Source organism: Symphalangus syndactylus, chromosome 15 (genome assembly GCF_028878055.3).
Source record: "Symphalangus syndactylus isolate Jambi chromosome 15, NHGRI_mSymSyn1-v2.1_pri, whole genome shotgun sequence".
Classification (NCBI taxonomy): Eukaryota; Metazoa; Chordata; class Mammalia; order Primates; family Hylobatidae; genus Symphalangus; species Symphalangus syndactylus.
In genome coordinates, this window is record NC_072437.2 from 95,781,717 (window position 1) to 95,796,345 (window position 14,629).

Consider the following 14,629-nt stretch of genomic DNA (forward strand, 5'->3'; position numbering starts at 1 on the left):
TTTAAAAATCTTGTTTAAATCATTCTGAAAGTAAAACTAGTTTTTCCTCATTTATATATAGCACCGAGAGTACTTGCAATGTTTGACAAAACCTTTTATCAGCCCATTAACCTATTTATAAGCATAAAGTGAGTATTTTTAAAGGGAAAAACTTTGCCATCCCTTATACTTATTTAAAAGGTACTGCTAAGAGGTATTATTAGAAACAAGATTTAAAAATATGTAACAAAATCTTAAGTTCTTAAGTGAAAGCCATTTAACTAATATTTAAAACCTCTGCAATTATTAGTTTATTAGTATCATCCAGGACTCAGATGTTCAGTATTCCTCCTGAAATTACATAAACAAATGCAAATGGAAAGAATCCAAGTCAAAATTATATAACAAAACAGCACTCCATCACAAAAGCGTGTAAAATTACAAGAACGCTATTTTAAAATACTGGCACTTTAAGAAAACGATATTCTCGAAAACCACAAAATTGCCAAATTGTTCCCTAAACTGCTAAGCAGATAAACATGACTAATGAATGAGTTTGTTTTGTAAAGAAAAATCATTCAAATAAATTGAATAATTCATACTGAGATGCAAAGTTTAGGTGTCTTCTTTCCTCCTATCTACTTGGATTTATAAAGGGGCAAACCGTAATATAGGAAAATATACCCTATTTTGAATGTGGCATCTTTGTTTTAAAAGCTGGCCCAATTAATTAAAAATACTTGTAATGGAAAGTCTCGTTTCCTGAGCAGTCCATATTTAGATAAATGGGAAAAGACATCTATAGCCAGCATTTTCAGTCTTCACTGAGACTAATGTCAACAAAAAATTTAATATGGCAGTCTTGTATTTTAAGCTCACGCTTTTGGGGATACATTCTCGGGTCTTCTTTAATGTGGGAACTGCAAAATATAACTGCCATTACATGGTAATGGGAGTTAAAGAGTAGAGTCCTCATGTAAAGGTTAGAACATACTTTTCTATTAGTCCTTCAAGGACAGACTTTCAAAATGTTTGATTCTAATAATCCTATGCTTTGAGTAGACTGATTACTCTTCAGTTTGTAAATGTTAAGTGGGCTATGTGAAATTTCTTAACTGATCAAGATTTTGGATGTTCACTTATGGATGAAAACTATCTCAACTTAACTTTACCCCCATTATGATATGCAGGGTGTGTAGACAAAAGCTTTTTATTAGCTAACTATATGAAAGGATAAACACTGTAATAATTCATGTGATTCAAAATGGGCAAAAGCAAAAGACTAGCTTCCCCTCAAGAAGAAAAATTTCAGACCTATGAAAAGGACAACAATACTAATAAAAAAAATTGTATTTACTTAGAAGCATTCAGAATGTCAACAAAACAGCTGCAACTTTTTTTTTTTTTTGCAATTACAGAGTGGTATTCAGTTAACAGAACAACAATTATTTCGTATAAGCTGCATCAGAGACAACTGAAGATGAAAAAACTACCATCCCCATATATAACTAATTTGTGCTGTGCACCAACAAGAACCTGCTTTAAATTTCCATGCCAATTTACAACCCCCATACTGTACCAGGCAAGGTTAGTGGCTACTGAAAATACCACCAGGACAGGGCTATCTAAAGACACATTCGGTAGTGTGTTAACTATACAAAAAAAGACACTGTACAGTTTAAAAACAAATCTTACACAGCCTTACATTTCAATTTTTTTCTTTAAAAGGAGTGAGTTGTGTACAGGGGGGTTAAATGCTTTATAGACAAGAAAAAAAAAACTGCGCTAGAACCAACTTATTCATCATCATCATCTTCTTCTTCATCTTCATCTTCTTCATCTTCCTCCTCCTCCTCATCCTCTTCATCTTCCTCATCTTCCTCCTCTTCCTTCTTTTTCTTGCTTTTTTCAGCCTTGACAACTCCTTTTTTTGCTGCATCAGGCTTTCCTTTAGCTCGATATGCAGCAATATCCTTCCAAAGCAAACGGAGGATAAAACAGTAGGGAAGAAAAAAACATTAAGGAAAGAAATAGAACATGGCAGAACTTTATGAAAGAAATCAAGATTCTAGTTATACCAAAATATCACGTATCTGTAGATCCACAGCAACTCCAGAAATAACTAGAACTTCAATAAATGAACATAAAAATACAAGATCATTATAACAATCTATAATTCATGAAATGGCATAGTCTAATATTTGCAAAGTTATGCCTCATTGAGGTGCAATTATGTACCACATCCTAACTCTATTAAAACCAGAATGTAGAGACTTTGATTAAAGGGTAGACACTGCCACCTTCTGAATGCAAAAAACCACTCTACAGGTTTACACTGTCAGACCCTAATCCTTAGCAGAAAATGTGGTCTTAAAAAAAAAAAGTAATTTGTCAATAAACATGCAATTAGGTTAAGAAACATCTAGAAATAAACACTTTTCAGAATGACTAAAGAAGCTGAAAATTAAGTATTTAATATTTCAATTTACTGAACTATAAGAGTTAGAGATTTCCTTAATCTTATTAATTTACTGGACAGAGCAGCAGACTTGAAATTTAACTTAGTGGTGATGTGGTTTTTTGAGTATCTAAAGGAAAAGAACATAAATGTTTCAGGATATGACTAAGAAAAATATAGCCTATATTACTTTGTCTAGCCTATTTCTGTACTGTATGCCAAGCCATTTGAAAATACTCATTATTTACTTGAAGTGACTACCAACATTTTCATAAACTTCAAAATACTGGGGAATAACAAAACCAACTTAAATGTACACAGCCTTTGTCTGAGTCTGATTATATTTTAGTAAAAAAAACAAAAAACAAAAAAACCCTAATTTATTTGGTCCTCTGCATTCTTTGAAGGATGAGGACTTATATCAACACCATACTTAATGTAGCTGTTACCGTAAAAACTTATTACACCTCAAACTAAGTACAATCATACATCTGGCATACTCATCACCACTTTACCAAGCAAACCCACACTTCTTACCTTTTCGTATTTTTCCTTCAGCTTCGCAGCCTTCTTTTCGTAAGGCTGCTTGTCATCTGCAGCAGTGTTATTCCACATCTCTCCCAGTTTCTTCGCAACATCACCAATGGACAGGCCAGGATGTTCTCCTTTGATTTTTGGGCGATACTCAGAGCAGAACAGGAAGAAGGCCGAACTAAAAAAAAAATTAATTTTAGGATTTTAAGTTAACAGATCACAAAAAACAAATACCATCAAGTGTACACTGCATTGCTATTTAAAGCTGTGAATTTCTGTGATGCATTGGACAGGGTGCAAATACTGTAATATGCTAAATATCCTTCACAACCAAAGCTTAATTTACAACTATTTAACTTATACTAGCTAGAACCCTAGATGAACATTCTACAATTACACTATTTCAAAGAGATAGTATTTTTCAAGAAATAAAAAGATCAAAAGGAGATACACTGGGCAAAGGAGACCAAGTGTCTAATTCAAATGCTCTGGGAACACTCCCACCCAACAGGAATTTTATACTATTTAAATATAACCAGTATGAACAAGTATTAGCTAAGAAACTTTGATTGTACACTTACACTCTAAACTGACAAAGTAGCTTGCTAAATTTCTCTCAGATTCTACTGTAAAACGTGTCTGGAAAGTAAAAACAGGCAAGATACTCACGGAGGCCTCTTGGGTGCATTGGGATCCTTGAACTTCTTTTTTGTCTCCCCTTTGGGAGGGATATAGGTTTTCATTTCTCTTTCATAACGGGCCTTGTCCGCCTTTGCCATATCTTCAAATTTTCCTTTCTCTTTAGCAGACATGGTCTACAAAATAATTATTTGTAAGTTTAAGTTGTAACATTTAAGTAAATCATCCTCAAAACCAACGTCTTTTGCTATGTAATAGAGTCGCACTATGAGAACGCCAACTAGGCTTTTTTTTTTGCATGCTCAATTGGAAACTGTCTTTTAATTACCTTGTTAGCATGTTTTAAGCCCTCTTACCTTCCACCTCTCTGAGCACTTCTTAGAAAACTCTGAGAAGTTGACTGAAGCATCTGGGTGCTTCTTCTTATGCTCCTCCCGACAAGTTTGCACAAAAAATGCATATGATGACATTTTGCCTCTCGGCTTCTTAGGATCTCCTTTGCCCATGTTTAGTTATTTTTCTAAAAAATAAAATAAATATTTGATGTTAGCAATAAAATTATGACATATAGGAGCTTAAAGTACTTAGGAAGGGAATGAAAACCAAGGTACTGGTTATTTAACACAGTAGCGACATCAACCTCCGTAAAAGCAGACAAGAATATGGCCGAGAGATTAAATTCCTTGAAGGGGCTATGCCAAGCAAAAACAAAACAAAAACGGTCCTTCAGGGCGATCTCAAAAAGTCTAGACACAAAGATATACCCATACAGTATTCCCTATCTATCCGCCTGAGTCTGCTCTGAATGAGTATCTAAATGGTCACTTAAACGATTTTAAAATCTAGAACACCATTTTAAACCAACCAAACCAAAGGTCAGAAAACATGCTGCCAATTCGTGGCTTTGCACTAGATAGGGTATAAACAAGGGCCTAAGCGAGTCGACTCTTCCTAATTATGGGACCTTAAAAAAAAAATCACCGTGCACCGAAAGTTTTAAAAAACACCCTCTTTGCATAGAACTTTGCTCCGAAGAGGGAGCAGCAGCCAGCTCCGGTGCTCGGAACCCGGCTGGGGGGTGGCGGTGCCACCGCGAGGCAGCCTCGTTTCCTATCGGTTTGGCCCTGAGATGTATTTCTGTTCTGACTAAACACGTCCGGTCTGAAGTTTCTCCGAGTAAACAAGGATGAGGGACAAAAGCCACTCCTGCTCGTGGCTCGGTGGCCCCCTCCCCCAACTCGGGGAGTATTTTTTGGAGCCGTGAAAGTTGGGGTGACTCCCGCGCGGGGCGAGCCCCCCCCCCCAGAACTTCGCCGGTGGCCGCGCGGCCGAGGCGAAGGGACGCGGCCCGGCTCCCAGGCCCGAGACCGCCACGTGCGCCCGGCAGGCCCCGCAGGCCCGCGCCGCCGCCGCCCCCATTTTGTCAGGCTCGGCGCAGGGAGAAGCCCCGCTCGAAATGGGGGCTGGCTCCGCCCGCGGCCGCCGGGGCCGGCGCGCACGGAATGGCCGCTGCGCGTCTTCCCCGCCTGCGCCGCCGCCGCCGCCGCGAGGGCGAGCGCGAGAGAGAATATGGCTCCTTCCCTTTGTGTGTGTGTGTGTGTGTGTGTGCGTGTATGTGTGTGTATGAGTGTGTGAGTGCGAGGGTGCGGGCGCGGCGGCGGCGGCGGGCGGGGTGCGCGCCGCGCTCTGGCGCACACACTCGGCCATTACGACCGGGGGAGGGGCGGGGGGCGCGCGGCCGGGCCCTCCCCTCCGCGCCGCTCCCCTCCCCCCGCCGCGGTGGGGGCCGCCCGAAGGCCCACCCGCCCGCCACTCCCCGTCTCCCTCCGCGCGGGCCGCGCGCCCCGCCGCCCCCGCACGGAGAACGCGGGGCTGTGAAAAGAGAGAGGAAAAAAAAAGTTGCCTCGGAACTGCTGCGCCCAGCTCCCCCGCCCGCCCGCCTTGTTTTCTCTCCAGCCAGCAGCGCCGGGCCCGAGTCAGCCATGTTCCAGCGAGCGCAGCGGCGCCGCTCCCCCCGCCGCCCGGCCGCCGCCGCCGCCGCGCCCGGGCCGAGGCCGGCTGGGCCCGCACTGCCGCCCCTGGGCCCCCGCGCCGCCCTCGCCCGCGGCGGCGCCCCGCCCGCCCCGCCGCCCGCCCGGCTGGCCGCGCTCCCCGCCGGCGCCCGGCTCGCTGCGGCGGCAGCCAATGCAGCCCGGGGAAGCGCCGCTGCCCTCCCGCCGCCGAGCCGCGCCGGCCCCGCCGCCCCGGCCGCGCTCCGCGCACGCCGCCCGCCCGAACGCCCGGCCCGAGGGCCCAAAACACGTTCAAAATTTTTTTAATTAAGAAAAAAATTTTTTTTTTTGCGCCAGTGAGCGCGGACGCCGCCGGGGGTGGAAACTCGCGGGGCGCGGGGCTCCCGGCGCCTCAGGCTGCCTGAGGGCCGGGGCTACGGCGCGGGGCAGCGTTCCCGGCGCCCGGGCAGAGGCTCGCTCCGTGCGCAGTTCCCCCCACGGTCCCCCCTCATTTGCCTTTGTGTGGATCCTGACCCGCCGGCTCCCGGCCGCGGGGATCCGGCCGCCGCGCGGGCTGGGGAGCTGCCGGAGGCGCTCTCCCCGCCGCGGCGCTGCCCCAGACTCACCCTCAGCGAGGCACAGAGTCGCCCAGTGCCCGTCCGGCTCTCACTTGCCCCGGCGCTGTCTCTATGGAGCTCAATGTACTGCAATGGCTGTGAGAGCGGGAGCCAGACGCAGCCTCCTCACTCTCTCCGCTCTGTAACATTACTCTCCAGCCAGCGCGGCTCCTATTGGCTACCGCCAACTCACGGGGCTCGCTCATTGGCCCGATACCTCCCATTGTCCTGACCAGAGCCCGTTTGCTATTGGCTGTCTCCGGGGACACGTCATCAAGGATTGAAACAGCGCGCAAATCTGAATGTGTGTGTATGCCGGGCAAAGAGGCTGAGGCGGGAGAGGCAGAGGCAGAGGCAGCAGCTGCTACGGGAAAGCAGAGCTCTATGGTGTATGTGTGCATGTGTCTAACCCAAGCCAGCCCCACACCGGAGCGGCCGCCGGAGCGAAAAGGGCCTGACTTTTCCACAAGTGTCTCCAACTCCTCAGGCAAAAGAGACACCCACAGGTCTCCCCCCCCCTTCTTGCCCCACATTCACGCCCAAAGCCGTTGAGATAAGAGGCCCCAGGCTTTTAATGGCCCTTCAAAAGTGAGGGCGACACTATGGGATCATGTCCCCTGAAAACTGGGGTCTCTGCTGGTGCCGAGGGGCGGAAGCCGCCGAGCTTCGAGCCCCTCAAAGGTCTCTGATTGCGTTACACTTTAGGTCTCTGGAAAGGCAGGGCTTCTATAAGAAAGTGACATGATCCAGCCAGCCGGGTTTAAAATACCCCTTTTCTGGGCTCATAAGCCGTCACGTCAGGCTCGCTGAGCAGCTGAAATCTTGAGTCACTGAGCAGGCATTCAGTTTCACCCTTTTTCTTGGTTTGATCGAGTTTCACAGCATGTCTAGAACTTTTTATTTAAATACAAAGCACTGTCTTAACTTCCTGGAAATCAAATAATTATTCCATGTAATTAAAGAACAGCCACTTCGTTTTGATATGGGGTACTCTAGCAGGAAATGTTTGTGAGGCCCTGGTAGAATTAGCAAATTCATTAGAGACCACATTCTAAACTGTTTGGCTATTTTATTTGACTTGGTGTGGATTACTGTTATAATCAAACGAATCCTTGTGATGCTATCTTTCCCTCCCATCACACCACTTAGTGCATCCATGTAACTGCTCTAGGATTACAGGAGTTGTAGGTCTATGGTTACCCGAAGGATTAGATGCAGGCAGAGAGTGCATGTGCCCAAATCCACAGGCTGTGGTTTCTCTAACTCACCAAGCTGGCTGGTATTAATAGACATACTTAAGTCTGTAGAGAAAATGTGCTGGCTATAGTGGCCAGTTCTGAAGACTCTACAGTTATATCAGTCCTTTATGAAAGTGCTATCTATTCCTTTTAGCCTGAGCAGAACACGCCCCTATTCAGTTATAACAGACTTCCCATTTTTTCACTCTCTAATGGTATTTTGTACACTTCTAAATCCAACCAATTCCTCCAAATGTAACAGATCAAAGTTGGAATAAATCACCTACATCGTGTTAATTTGATTTTTTTATATCGATTATAAGCATCCATAACCTAATTTATTTCCTCAAATGTATTAAACTACTTGAGAGTAAGCTTAGATAATCTTTCCTGTTTTAATGTTGATTTCTTTTTAAAAGAAAATACACTATTGGACTCAGGGATTATAGGTCTTGGTGAACAGACAATACATCACACATGCACATGAAAAAGACTAAATATTAAAGAGGTTATAAATTGGTATACTGCACACGCAGTGTTTAAAGATAATATATCTAAAGTTAACTTTTATGTTGTCATTTTCACACATATTTACTATCCTCTGCTTCCCTCTACTAATCATTCAAATTTTATATTTCATTTAAATCTAGATATGTATTTCAATACCGTCTTCTCAATGTCTCATATTACAAAATATTCTTGAGAATGATTAAGATACTTTCAGTGGCATCCATGATATTAAAATTTGACGATTAGTTGAATATGGCACTATCAATATTTTCCAGGAGCAGTGTTGGCTTTGCACTGGCACGGCATACACTTTACTGGTTGTCTATACCAGCTTGCTCCTGCCAGGGTGCATTTATGGCCACAGGACATCTTGAGAGCAATGGGCCCACACAAGTTTTCTATTTTGACGGATGATATGGTGAGTAATAGGCACTGGAATTGAATAGACTTGGGTGCAAATCCCACCTCTGCTACTTACTAGCTGTATGATCTTGGGCATGTTTTTAAACCTCCATGCTTCAATTCTCTCAGCTATAAAATGGAGGGGACCACAGGGTTGTAAAGATTAAACTTTTTTTAACATTTAAAATTATATTATATAGACCCCTTCAATCCCTTAATTTAGAAAACCTCAAGTGCAGTTAACCTTGAGTTTTTCTTCGTATTTTAATCTTATATGAAGGCAGTGATTGCAAATGTAGTGAATTTGTTGTTGTTGTTGTTGTTGTTGTTGTTTGAGATGGAGTTTTGCTCTTACTGCCCAGGCTGGAGTGCAGTGGTGCGATCTCAGCTCACTGCAACCTACACCTCCTGGTTCAATCGATTCTTCTGCCTCAGCCTCCCAAGTAGCTGGGAATACAGGCATGTGCCACCACGCCCGGCTAATTTTTTATTTTTAGTAGAGACGGGGTTTCACCATGTTGGTCAGGCTGGTCTTGAACTCCTGACCTCAGGTGATCCGCCCGCCTCGGCCTCCCAAAGTGCTGGGATTACAGGCATGAGCCACTGCACCCGGCCTTGTTTTGTTTTTTTTTTAATCCTAACCTCAAACAATGCTAATCTTCCCCTAGTCTGGTGATGGTACCTTTATTTATTCCCAAGTTTAACAGAGGCTATGTCAGAGAGAAGAGTTTAAAAACCACCACTTGCAGGCAATTCATTTCTTATATTTGATTTTCTGTGATATAGGCAGGGAAGAACATAAAAAAGGAAGAGATTTTAAAATAAAACCAACATCTTCTAGCTCTAACCCCACAACCTTGATGTTCATTTATGATATTAGACCCTTTTCTTCTTCCACATGAATCCTTAGTCACAAGTTGACATATTTTACTTTACAGTTATTGGGTTTTTGTTGTTGTTGTTTTTGTTTTTATGAAACAGGGTCTCGCTCTGTTGCCCAGGCTGGAGTGGAATGGCAGGATCTCAGCTCACCGCAACCTCCACCTCCTGGGTTCAAGCAATTCTCATGCCTCAGCCTCCCGAGTAGTTGGGACTACAGGCATGCACCACCATGCCCAGGTAATTTTGTATTTCTGATAGAGACAGGGTTTCACCATGTTGGTCAGGCTGGTCTTGAACTTCTGACCTCAAGTGATCTGCCCGCCTCAGCCTTCAAAGTGCTAGGATTACAGGCATGAGCCACGGTACCCGGCCAAGTTATTGGGTGTTTTATCCCAAATTACAAAGTCATCCAGTTGAAAAGGCCTGAACACCATCTCCCATGCTCAGTTTAAACAACTGAATTACAGATCGTCATTAATATACTTTATGCCCTTCCTCCATTCCCTCTAGGATAGGGGAAGTACCTCTTTTCCGTAATCCTGTAATATTGTGTATATTAATTACTGCAATCACAGTTGTGGTTCTCCAGTTGTATCTGCTTGTCCCACTGCACTGTACACCTTAAGACAAGAACTCTATTTTTTTTTTTTTTCTGAGACAGGGTATGGCGGCTGTATTGCCCAGGCTGGAGTGCAGTGCAGTGGCATGATCACAGCTTACTGCAACCTTGACTTTCTGGAACTGAAGCCATCCTCCCACCTCAGCTTCCTGGGAAGCCGGGACTACAGGTGAGCGCCACCATGCCCAGCTTATTTATTCATTTGTTTATTTATTTTTTGAGACGGAGTCTCCCTCTGTCGCCAGGCTGGAGTGCAGTGGCACAATCTTGGATCACTGCAACCTCTGCCTCCTAGGTTTAAGCGATTCCCCTGCCTCAGCCTCCCGAACAGCTGTGACTACAGGCGCGTGCCACCACACCCGGCTTATTTTTGTATTTTTAGTGGAGACAGGGTTTCACCATGTTGGCCAGGATGGTCTCCATCTCTTGACCTTGTGATCTACCCGCCTTGGCCTCCCAAAGTGCTGGGATTACAGGCATGAGCCACCACACCCAGCCCCAGCTAATTTATTTTTATTTTTATTTTTTGTAGAGACAAGGTCTCTCCATGTTGCCCAGGCTGGTCTCAAACTCGTGGGCTCAAGTGATCCTCCCACCTTGGCCTCCCAAAGCGCTGAGATGACAGGCATGAACCATCGTGCCCCGTGCTGGCTATTTTTTTTTTTTTGTAGAGACAGGGTCTCTCCATGTTGCTCAGGCTGGTCTCAAACTCCTTGGCCTCCCAAAATGTTGAGATTACAGGCGTGAGAAACTGAGCCCAGCCCCTATCTTTGAATCCCAAGCACCTAGCAGAGTACTTGGCATACAGCAGGCATTAAATAAAGCCCGTTGCATAAATGAATAGCTGAAAGAGTACATATTGCAAATTATTGTTTTAACCTTCCTCTTCTATCTTTAGGTCTAAAAGCATTTAGGTCTAAATCAAAAGGCAGGAAAATAGAATAAGAAGCGAATGTTAGGATACTAAGATTGAGGATAGGTGCCAATTACATCTCACTGACGTAATTTAAAAAGGGGGGGAGGCACAGTTGGAGGGTGAAAGGGGATCTCAAATGTAGAGAAACACATATAGTCTAAGCATTTACCAGTTTCCAATTAGGCCAAGATTATTCCTTGGTGGATACAGTGAACTATGGCAAGCCAAATTAGACTTTATCACAGAAAACTGCAAGATTGTCTGCCCAAAGATTGTTACCAATTGGCTTTTTATTGTTTTATTTTATTTTATTTTATTTTATTTTATTTTATTTTTGAGATGGAGTCTCACTCAGTCATCCAGGTTGGAGGGCAGTGGCGCAATCTCGGCTCACTGCAACCTCTGCCTCCTGGGTTCAAGTGATTCTCCTACCTCAGCCTCCCAAGTAGCTAGGATCACAGGCGTGTGCCACCACGCCCAGTTAATTTTTGTATTTTTAGTAGAGACGGGGTTTCACCATGTTGGCCAGGCTGGTCTGGAACTCCTGACCTTAGGTGATCCACCCGCCTCGGTCTCCCAAAGTGCTGGGATTACAGGTATGAGCCACCATGCCCAGACTTATTTATTTATTTATTTATTTATATTTAATTAATTAATTAATTTTTTGAGACAGAGGCTCGCTCTATTGCCCAGGCTGGGGTGCAGTGGTGTGGTCTCAGCTCACTGCAACCTCCGCCTTCCAGGTTCAAGCAATTCTTCTGCCTCAGCCTCCTGAGTAGCTAGGACTACAGGCACACGCCATGGCTAATTTTTGTATTTTTAGTAGAGCTGGGATTTCACTATACTGGCCAGGCTGATCTTGAACTCCTGACCTCGTGATCCGCCTGCCTTGGCCTCCCAAAGTGCTGGGATTACAGGTGTGAGCCAGTGTGCCTGGCCTATTTTATTTTATCTTTAATTTAATGTTTGTCTCCCATGTTCAACCAAACCAGTGGTTGGTTTTTTTGTTTTTTGTTTTTTGTTTTGTTTTTGTTTTTTTTTTTTTGAGATGGAGTTTCACTCTTGTTGCGTAGCCTGGAGTGCAGCGGCGTAGATCTCGGCTCACTGCAACCTCTACCTCCCAGCTTCAAGTGATTCTCCTGCCTCAGCCTCCCAAGTGGCAGAGATTATAGACATGGGCCACCACGCCTGGCTAATTTTTTTTTTTTGTATTTTTAGTAGAGACGGGGTTTCACCATGTTAGCCAGGCTGGTCTCGAAGTCCTAACATCAGGTGATCCACCTGCCTTCGCCTCCCAAAGTGCTGGGATTACAGGCATGAGCCACGGCGCCCCCTTTTTTATTTTATTTTATTTTTTGAGATGGAGTTTCGCTCTTGTTGCCCAGTGTAGTGGCGCCATCTCGGCTCACTGCAACCTCCACCTCCTGGGTTCAAGCGATTCTCCTGCCTCAGCCTCTGGAGTAGCTGGGATTACAGGGGCGCATCACCACGCCTGGCTAATTTTTTGTTTTAGTAGAGATGAGGTTTCACCATGGCCAGGCTGGTCTTGAACCCCTGACCTCAGGTAATCCGCCTGCCTCAGCCTCCCAAAGTGCTGGGATTACAGGCGTGAGCCACTGCAGCTGGCCACCAATGGGCTTTTAAAACTTAAAAGGTGACCAGGTGTGGTGGCTTATGCCTGTAATCCCACTACTTTGGGAGGCAGAAGCGGGCGGATCACTTGAGGCCAGGAGTTCAAGGGCAGCCTGGCCAACACAGCAAAACCCTGTCTCTACTAAAAAGACCAAAATGAGTCCAGGTGTGATGGCGCATGCCTGTAGTCCCAGCTGCCTGGGAGGCTGAGGCATGAGAATCACTTGAACCCAGGAGGTAGAAGTTGCAGTGAGTGGAGACTACACCAGAGTGCCACAGAGTGAGACTCTGTCTCAAAACAAACATACAAATAAAAAACTCTGACGTAAAAAAAAATACAACATGCAAGGCCAGGCACAGTGGCTCACTCTTGTAATCCCAGCACTTTGGGAGGCCGAGGCAGGCAGATAACTTAAGGTCAGGGGTTCGAGACCAGCCTGGCCAACATGTCAAAACAGCATCTCTACTAAAAATACAAAAATCAGCCAGGCATGGTGGCGCACACCTGTACTCCCAGCTACTCCGGAGGCTGAGGCATGAGAATCGCTTGAACCTGGGAGACAGAGGTTGCAGTGAGCTGAGATGGTGCCACTGCACTCCAGCCTGGGCTACAGAGAAAGACTCCGTCTCAAAACAAAACACAGCAATACAGAAAACAACAACAACAAAAATGCAGACTGGGAGCTGTAAGTTTTTCACTGGTTGAAGAATATTGATTTCTCCCAATGCAATGAGTCCTAAAGTCAAACTATATGAATTCTCTTGTCTGCTTTGCAAAACAGGCCAGTTTCGGAAAAGGAGAGGAAACACTGACCCAAAATGTCTGATGAGGTCAACCATACAACCATACAACCGTACTAAGGATCACACATACTGAAAACTCTTTTTTTTTTTTTTTTTTTTTAGGGCAGTGAAAATAAAGGAATGAGGCATTCAGGAAAAGAAAAGAGCACAGGTCTGTGAACTCCAGACTAGAAGCAAGGATACTGACATCCAGTCCCCTCAATTCACGATGCACGGGCCTCTCATAGTCACCGAGGTCTATGCCCAGTTTCCTCAACATTTCCTTAGGGCTGTCGCTACCTTAGTCTAACTTGAAAGGATGTTTCATGACTAAATGGAGAGGCAAGAAGAAAGGCCAGAGGCGAAAGAGAGGGAGGTGGTGCTATATGCGTTCCTGTACGGAGAACGAGAACCTCTTCCCCAGCTGCTTAAGTACCTCCTGCCTCAGCCTGAGTTTTCCGGGGGAAATCAGCGGCTCCTCCGTGGGCAGCATTGATGGCTATGGCACAGAAAATTGTACCAAAGCTAATCAATAATTTCTCTCGAATTGGATTATTTTACTGGTTAGTAAGGGGAAAATATCAGACCTTTCCTTAAGAAGCCTGTCCTCTGGTTAGTCAAAGAATGGTACACATGACGAGTGGAAAATGCAATAGTAAAAGTTCTTACAGAAAGGTGATCTAAGTTGAGAAAAGATCCCTATGTTAGGTCTTGATCTCAATAATCACATCAAACATCAAATTCAGCTGCTGTGTTAAAACTGCCTTACACCTTCGGAATAAATGCTTATCACACACCCACACAGATGGCTATAATCAAGGAGATAGACAGTAGCAAGCATGGGTGAGCATGTGGAGAAAGAAACTGGAACCCTTATGCATGCTTGTGGAAATGTAAATGGTCAGGTGTTTTGGAAAACAAGCTGGCAGTTCCTCAAAAGGTTAAACACAGATAGATACCAGTTGACCCAGCAATTCCACTCCTAGGTATATACCCAAGAGAAAAAAAAACATGTCCACACACACTTGTACATGAATCTTCATAGCAGCAGCATTTGTAACAGTCAAAAAGTGGAAAAAACCCAAATGCCCATCAACTGATGAGTGGATAAATCGAATGTGGTATATCCATACACATACATATATATTTGACATTATGCTAAGTGAAAGAGCCCAGACATAAGAAGGCCACATATTGTATGATTCCATTTATATAAAATATCCAGAACAGGAAATATTATAGACGGGAAAGTAGATTAGTGGCTGCCAGGGTTTGGGGAAAAAGAGAGTGCCTGCTAATGGGTATGGGGTTTCTTTTAGGGGTACAAAAATGTTCCAGATTAGATTATAGTAATGGCAGCATGACCTGGTGAATATGCCCAAAACCATTGAATTGTACACTGTAAGTGGGTAAATTACATGGTGTATGA

The 14,629-nt window shown here is 44.6% G+C and overlaps 1 protein-coding gene across 5 annotated transcripts in view; it reads right to left on the bottom strand.

Moving 5' to 3' along the window:
• Positions 1 to 266: 266 nt before the first annotated feature.
• Positions 267 to 14,629, bottom strand: part of HMGB1 (high mobility group box 1) — a 157,055-nt gene continuing 142,692 nt past the window's right edge. For 3 of the 5 annotated variants that reach the window (XM_055244763.2, XM_055244762.2, XM_063618862.1), the window contains exons 2-5: positions 3,967 to 4,130; positions 3,641 to 3,786; positions 2,975 to 3,149; positions 267 to 1,952 (exon numbers count right to left, since the gene is read on the bottom strand). In XM_055244763.2, the coding sequence (XP_055100738.1) occupies positions 1,776 to 1,952; positions 2,975 to 3,149; positions 3,641 to 3,786; positions 3,967 to 4,116 (648 nt within the window). In that variant the 5' untranslated portion in view covers positions 4,117 to 4,130 and the 3' untranslated portion in view covers positions 267 to 1,775. Of the gene's footprint in view, positions 1,953 to 2,974; positions 3,150 to 3,640; positions 3,787 to 3,966; positions 4,131 to 4,250; positions 4,915 to 6,227; positions 6,439 to 14,629 lie in introns of those variants that run through there. The other 2 variants (XM_055244761.2, XM_055244764.2) reach the window with 2 other exon arrangements.